Source organism: Nanorana parkeri, unplaced genomic scaffold, assembly GCF_000935625.1.
Source record: "Nanorana parkeri isolate BGI_ZX_2015 unplaced genomic scaffold, ASM93562v1 scaffold10, whole genome shotgun sequence".
Classification (NCBI taxonomy): Eukaryota; Metazoa; Chordata; class Amphibia; order Anura; family Dicroglossidae; genus Nanorana; species Nanorana parkeri.
In genome coordinates this window covers 3,954,750-3,962,991 of record NW_017306278.1, presented here as the reverse complement: position 1 = coordinate 3,962,991, position 8,242 = coordinate 3,954,750, and the positions used below count along the sequence as shown (strand labels likewise).

General features: G+C 45.9%; 1 protein-coding gene across 1 annotated transcript in view; it reads left to right on the top strand.

Moving 5' to 3' along the window:
- PTPN5 (protein tyrosine phosphatase, non-receptor type 5) overlaps nt 1–3,268 on the top strand; it is a 30,164-nt gene extending 26,896 nt beyond the window's left edge. The window contains exon 12 of the mRNA XM_018555152.1: nt 2,742–3,268. Within this exon, the coding sequence (XP_018410654.1) occupies nt 2,742–2,835 (94 nt within the window). The 3' untranslated portion in view covers nt 2,836–3,268. The remainder of the gene's footprint in view (nt 1–2,741) is intronic.
- Nucleotides 3,269–8,242: the final 4,974 nt, after the last annotated feature.

Below are 8,242 nucleotides of genomic sequence, written 5' to 3'. Positions count from 1 at the left end.
CCCCCCAACAGACATGTGCGGTATGGGACGTCATGCGCCCCGCCTCCAGGATGGCAGCGCGCATGCGCAGAATGCACTGGTGGCCAAATCCAAAATAGCATAAAAAATGTTTTCGTTCGACGAAACTAATGAACACATTTTTAGTATCCGGGGGAATTCGGGGAAATATTGCGGGTCTAAACAGACCCCTGACATTTCCCTTTTGAAATAGAAAAAGAGATTGAGGACACAGAGTCCTCTGCCCATACAGGTGGGCGACAGCAGCGGGGATCCGAGGAGAAGCTGGAGCCTGTGACGCTCTTCTTCTCCCACGGCTGTGTTGGCCGCCTGGCGCCCCTGTTGCCAATGGCGCCCCGTGCTCGCCATCGCAACAGGGGCGAGGGGGCGCAGCCAGGCCGGCCCTGGTTGCGCTCCCTCTCAGCTGTTCCTGAGGCGAATTCCTCACTCGCCCCATGGTAGCTACAGCCCTGGGAGACCAAGCAATGTATTGAGCAATAAGGGTCTTATCACCTCTCGCCAGAGTATAACTTCCTATGACACGCACTCTTCCTTTAACCAAAATGTTTTTTGTTGCTCCTGAGTACTGTGGTGGCTCCTCAGTTTTCTCATTCATAGTTACATAGTATTTGAGGTTGAATAAAGACATTAGTCCATCAAGTCCAACCTATTAGGATCTCATTCTAGGAGTACCTGTACCCCTGTATATTACGGTCCCATTCCTTCCCTTCTCTCCTTCCTTCCTTCCCTCCTTTCTTCTTTCCTTCCTTTCTGCTCTTGGAAATAATTTTCAATGTTATACTGTAGTTATGTGGATCATCAATGCATTGTATACCTTGTAGTCACCTGGATGCACTCACCTGCTTGCTGCTCGGTATCTCTATGTTCACATCTGGGTCTGTTCTCCATGGAAAGACGATTGTTTTTTCCTTCCATGAGAAACCACCTAACATATTCATAGAAAGATTATACATGAAGTTTTGGTATGTTTTAACAATTGAACAGGTGTGTTTATTTTTCTTGTGATACAGTGTATATTTAAAAGAATATTGATCTTTTTGCATTTAGTGGCAGATGCTTTTGTTCTTCAGGGATGTCATAATGGTTCATTGGGCATAGTGTAGTGCCATACCGACCCAACGTTGCATGCAATGATTACAGCTGTTTACTCCAGCACATGTAAACGTAGCCAAAAGGACTCTGGGCTACCAGTACCGAAAGTGTAACATAGTCGCCATATTGACTTAGTAAATCAGGGAGTCATTAATGGATTACTGAGTCATTAATGAAAAATGATCCCTCAGAACTTCAAGTCTTTTGACCCTCTCACTAGGTTACAAAGTTAAAGGTTATGTCAAGGGAAAACTTTTTTTTTAGTTTTGTATAGAATGTGGAAAGGTTTGACCTTCCGCCAAGTCTTTATTGTGGGCTTTGTCACTGCTGGAGAGAGTCACCCCACTATTTTTCCTGATGACCACCTTCACTGAAAAAAAGTAAGGGTAAGGCCTCATTCACACTAGAAACGGCCGGCACGTACACCTCCATGCTGCGTGCACGGCCGTATCGGGCAGCTCCTGGGAAGGACGGGTGCCACGTGTGATTAGTAAGCAGCCCCTGTCCTTCTCTATGGGAATAAGCGGCTGCAAGTCCGTGCGGGTGTCCCGGCTCGGACACAGACAGGATCTATCCTGAGGGTGAGCGTAGGGCGGCGTACGGCCGCTTATTCCCATAGAGAAGGACAGGGGCTGCTTACTAATCACACGCAGCACCCGTCCTTCCCGGGAGCTGGCCGATACGGCCGTGCACGCAGCATGGAGCTGTACGTGCCGGCCGTTTCTAGTGTGAATGAGGCCTTAATCATAACTTTTAGACTAGCCATAGGAGCAAGAACTGAGAGGAAGTCTTCCAAAGGTGACAAATGTTCTGGTGTCAACCACGTAATTAAGGAATTCCCCTTATTTTGGGGATTTTTTCTCTCACTTTCCGTTGTGTCTCCAAGGCTAGAAGTCAAGGGGAATCTCTCCAGCAGGACACAGACAGGGGTTTTAAAGCAGAAATAAACTCATAAAGTAAACTTCATGCCATATAGAAGCTCGCCTTAAAAGTAGTCTATTTATTTGGGTCAAATCCACCAAAAAACAGGAATAGAGGCTTCCTTTAAAAATTTCACAGCCCATTGAAAAGTGGTTTCAATATTGCTATTGTATTGCTTGCTAGAGGATGGGCTGTCACGCAAGCAGAGGGAAGAGCAGGTTCTGGCTTCAAAGGATGCTGAGAGAGCACTGCATGGACCACTGGTCTCAGCATCCTTTGAAGCCAGAACCTGCTCTTCCCTCTGCCAGGGTGACACCACATCCTCTAGCAAGCAATACAATAGCGATATTGAAACGGGAGAGAGGCTCGGGTCTCTTTTATAGGCAAGCTCAGGATTTAATCGCAACGTCAGTGGTGGGCTAGGAAGTGAAGGACAAGAATGTTTCCAAAATGGCTCTGGTTTCAACACGCATGGTTGTTATTGTGTGAAGTTATCTTAGGGTATGTATAAGATAGATAGTATTTCTTGAAGCTGTAGTGTAGGATTTTGACGTCCTTTCAGATTCTAATGCTGAGTTTAGTCCTGCTCTTCCATTCCCTACTCTATCCAACACAAAAGAAAAAAGTTTAGGGCTTAGGCATTTGCCACTGCAGGAAATATAGGGCATGTGCAGTAGTTTTACTTGTTGCATATTTGTTTTCCTTTCTAGGGGAGGAATGATTCAAACCAGCGAACAGTATCAGTTTGTCCACCATGTCCTGAGTTTGTTTGTCAAACAAAACCGCTACACCGTAGAGGAATAGGCCTGGACTTTCCACGTGACCCGACTTGGAAAACAAAAACAAAAAAACTCCAAAATGCGTCCACTGTAGCTTAACAACGAACGGTAACTCTACGGCCGAAACAGAGACTTTTTCATGTTCTATTTTAAGGGCAGGTCCAAAAGACCATCTGTATCTCGCCGACGTCAACGTTTAGGACCCGACAAACAGCTTCGAGTTTCGCCGTGGACTCACGACATTAGCTCACCAAAAACTATTTCTACTGTAAATAGCAAATCAGATCCGTTTGTAACAGGACACTACAGAGAAGGGGAAAACACAAACAAACATTTGTGCTTTTAAGTTTACTATTTTTCTGGGAGTAAGATAAAAAAAAAGAATAATTATTTCTTGCTTTTGTCTTCAGTGTTGAACTTTCCAACATCGAGCAGTCACGTAATGTCTTTAATGCCGATAAAGTACTTTTTTGCCTTTTTCTGAACCGTTTTTACATTTTTAACTACCGAATACTGTGTCACATGATTCACCAACAATTCAAAACCTCCGTATCAAGAGTTCAGTTGTCTCATGCGGCGTCGCGCTTATTACCTCATCTTGTAAATGAAGGATAATGTTTTGGCAAGGGTCCCTTTTAGGGAGTCACGCCCCTTAACCCGCCCCAAGTGCTGGAGGGATGCTTTTATAAAGCAAAAAAAAACTGAAAAAAGTTTTAAAAAAATAATAATTCTATATTACATGTTGTTTACATAATATTAAATGAGCTTTTAAAAACTTTTGGTTGAGCTATGATAGGGAAAGTGGTCCATGAAATGGCATTAATCTTCGTCAGGGATTTTAATGCACTATATGGGCAAAGGTATGTGGCCCCTGCTTTAAGTTACTCAGTTTGGGTGTTTCCAGTGAAGGGTTCTGTAAATGCTGCAGCACTTAAAGGAGGATTATGAGGTGAGTGATTTTCACTCAGCCTCATAATCTGAGCCGACCTGTGACAATGGAACTGTCACAGGTCGGCTCAGTAGATCGGGAAGTGAGTGAACACATACCGGCGCTCACTCACTTCTCGATCCTGTGCAGAGAGCCGTGACAGGGGAGGGGCTGGATTCCCCCCTCCCCTGTCCGATCCTACAGCGCTGACTGGCGGAACAGACGGGGGAGGGGGTGGGTACAGCTGGCTCTGCCTCTAGATAGGCAGAGCCAGCTGACACTCTCGCAGCTGGGCGGATCCAGACATAATTGACGGGATCCATTCTGGCTGTGGCGTCTCAGTATACCGCAAGCTGTAGCTCGCAGTATACTGAGCTTTGGGTGACAGGAGGATGCTAGTTTGTGTCCTCCCGTTACCCTTAGGAGAACTATGGGGAAAAGCCCTAACCCCATAGTTCTCCTTTAAAGATATTTGAGAAAATTGTGACCTGACAACTTTTGTGGTAACAATTTGGTGAAGACCTTTTTCAGCATGACTGTCCCCTGTGTACAAAGCCAGCTCCATAAGACATGTTTTGTGTAGAGCAACTCGAGTGGCCTTCACAGAGACCTCAACCCTACCCTGGACACCAATTGCAAGACAGGTCTTCTTGTCCTACGTTAGTTGGACAAGAAGAGCTGAACACCACCCTAAGTAACACCAATTGTAAGCCAGGTATTCTTGTCCAACATCAGTACCTGACCTCACAAATGCTCTTTTGGCTGAATTAACACAAGTTCCCACATACACACTCCAAAATCTTGTGGAAAGCCTTACCATAAGAATGGAGGCTGTTACAGCCACAAAGGTGGGGCAACTCCATAGAAATCCTCATGGTTTTTGAATGGGAGGTCCAACAAAGCTCATAAAGGTGTGATGGTCAGGAGTCCACAAACATGTGGCCGTATAGTGTATGTTTTCACCAAGGCAAATTTGTTTGGTTGGTTAAAGGAGAACTATGAGGTGAGTGCTTTTCACTCACCTCATAGTTCTAGCCAAACTGTGACAATGAGACTGTCACAGGTCGGCTCAATAGATCGGGAGGTGAGCGAACACATACCGGCGTTCGCTCACCTCTCGATCCTGTCACGGCTCTCTGCCGTTACAGGGGAGGGCTGGATTCCCCCCTCCCCGATCCGCCAGCGCTGACTGGCGGAACGGACGGGGAGGGGGCGGGTACAGCTGGCTCTGCCTCTAGATAGGCAGAGCCAGCTGTCAGTCACGCAGCTGGGCGGATCCCGGCACAATTGTCGGGATCCGCTTCAGCTGCGGCGTCTCAGTATACCGCGAGCTACATCTCGCGGTATACTGAGCCTAGGGTGACGGGAGGACGCTAGTTTGTGTCCTCCCGTTACCCTAAGGAGAACTATGGGGAAAAGCCCTGACCCCATAGTTCTCCTTTAATGTTATGCATTATGTTGGAGCCTTGTATTGTCTTTCCAAATTGGCCTAAGAGAGAGGAAACCAATTCTATACTTATCGATTCCTTCTTTGGTGGAATGATAATAAATCAGCAACACTAACAAGGGTAGGAATTCTCAAAGTGGGCATGTTGTGTGCCAATACTGGCAAGTGGAAGTTTTGCCTTCAACTTTCAAAATGTTTGTTGGAAGTTTTCATCATAGCAAGGATTGGCTTGAGCCTTCATCTCATGACATGACAGGCTCAAAGTAAATTCTTAGATATGCTGTATATTTACAGGGAGGATCTGACCCGTGTTTAGGTTACCTAGAGAGTAGCTTACAGTAGAACAGTGGTCGGGTTATGGATATTCAATTATTTACATATGCTTAACAAAGAGTAAATAAGCTTTAAAATAATCCCTCAATGACCTCTGTAGTAACAGCCACCGTAAAGCAATTCATCCTCAAATTTCACAGTAGAAGCAGTGAAGTCGTTGAGGTGGGATCTCAGCACTCTCCACTCTCCTCTTCCTGTACACCTGCTCTATGTTTACATTATAGATTAGAATGCTGGGTGTAGGGAGCTGAACTATAGACACAATGTGAATGGTGCAAACTTCAAGCATGAATTACTTCAGAGTGCCTGCAGCTACAGAGGTCAGTAAGGGCTTGTATGAGAGTTAATTTCTGCTTGTTGGGAATCTGTAAATATTTGAAAGTCCATAACCTGGCCACAGTTCTACTTTACATTTTAAAATTTGGATTTACTGTCTTATGGGACGTTTAAAGGAGAACTATGAGGCGAGTGAAAATCACTCAGCCTCATAGTTCGAGCCGAAGTGTGACAATGAAACTTATCGGGAAGTGAGAGAACACATACCGGCGCTCGCTCACTTCTCGATCCTGTGCCTGCAGAGAGCCGTGACTGTTACTTTCTGCTCCCTGCAGGGATTCCCCCCCTCTCCCCTGTCCGATCCTGCAGCGCTGACTGGCGGAATGGACGGAAGAGGAGGCAGGTACAGCTGGCTCTGCCTCTAAATAGGCAGAGCCAGCTGTCACTCACGCAGCTGGGTGGATCCAGACAGTATTGTCGGGATCCGTCCAGGCTGTAGCTCGCGGTATACTGAGTTTTGGGTGATGGGAGGACGCTAGTTTGTGTGCTCCCGTTACCCTTAGGAGAACTATGGGGAAAAGCCCTAACCCCATAGTTCTCCTTTAAAGTATGTTTTTTATTTCACTTGAGTAACAGGATTATCCAATGCTCTCTGAAACATATAATAGTCACTTATGTTTACTTGCATCCTCAATGTGCCCCCTTTCCTGGCAAGCACCTTTTGTTCCTGTATGCTGTTAAGCAAGGTAGCTTTACCCAAGCTTATGCCAATGAGAGCTGCTCATAGTCCCACCTCCCCTTACTCGCTGATACCTTGTACAGCTGCTAGGGTGCAAAGACGTATGATTTTAGCTGTGCCATTGACACGTCGGCCTGTACTGACTTTTATTAGGTCACCAGGGGCCTACTACAGTCAGTTCCAAGGCTGTAGGTGATATAAAATGGGTTCATGGCAGGTAATTCTTCTTTTATCTTGTGATAACTTTCTTTTGGCAACACATTCATTACAGCATCATAGCTTCGGCATGCTTTTCTTGGTTTCGAAGCATAGGCTGACCTCTGTATTGTTGAAGAATAATATATACTGCAAAGAAGTGGGTAGAAAAGATAAGGACTGTCAATTTTTTTAGAGTAATGTTAAGCCCCAACTTCTGTTCCAATTGACCCAGCCCCCATATTACCCAAGTCCCCCTGATAAGCTCGATTTGCAAGTGTTAAAGAAGAGGAAGATAAAGATGGAGTCACATTTAAGTACTGAGATGCTGTAGGTTTGTTAAACCTTCAGATCTATGTCCACGGGCTGTTCTGCTATTGTTTCCCTGGTAACAGGACAAATGGCGTGCAGCTACATAAGAAATGGTATTGTTGCATTATATATGGTCGGTTTAGATGCAAAGTAAGTTATTCTTAAAGGGAAAGCCACGCCCATTGTGTATTCTGTGATGTTGAAGACGTTTCACCCCTTATGCAAACTTTTTCCCTAATTCTAATGAGTCCCAAGAAGATACCCCAATATTATATCCTCACATGTAGCACAGGCACCTTAAAGAAGAACTATGAGGTGAGTGCTTTCACTCACCTCATAGTTCTAGCCGACCTGTGACAATGAGACTGTCACAGGTCGGCTCAGTAGATCGGGAAGTGAGGGAACACATACCGGCATTCGCTCACCTCTCGATCCTGTCACGGCTCTCTGCCGTGACAGGGGAGGGGCTGGATTCCCCGCTCCGATCCTCCAGCGCTGACTGGCGGAACGGACGGGGGAGGGGTCGGGTACAGCTGGCTCTGCCTCTAGATAGGCAGAGCCAGCTGTCACTCACGCAGCTGGGCGGATCCAGACATAATTGTCGGGATCCGCTTCAGCTGCGGCGTCTCAGTGTACAGCGAGCTGTAGCTCCCTATATACTGAGCTTAGGGTGACGGGAGGACGCTAGTTTGTGTCCTGCCGTTACCCTAAGGAGAACTATGGGGAAAAGCCTTAACCCCATAGTTCTCCTTTAAACCGAATCACCATGGAATGTGTCAAGGATGATTGTCCAAGAACATAATCGGAGGTGTGACAGTTTTTAAAGCCACCTTCATTTATTTCCATACCATGGTGCCATGAAATCTGAGACTTGTGTTCACTGTTTAAACTATTTGGATGAAGGTGCCAAATTCCCAGGGTAGAGATGTTAAAATGGGCACTATATGTGGAAGACAAATGGTGATGAAGGCCCCCACCCCAATTTAGGGAAGGTTGTCCCGGTTTGATGTAGATGGTCTTTCACACCCTTGGAAATCAGTTGTCCTCTTTTGACCAAAATTATGCTCGGAGTTCCACTTTAGCTCACGATAGCTACATAATAGGAATTGCTCCACATTCAGCTCATAGCCTCAAGCAGAATCTCGAATACATAAACTGCCATGGTGTGCCTCCCTTTACTCTCATTGTAAAAAAAGAAAACA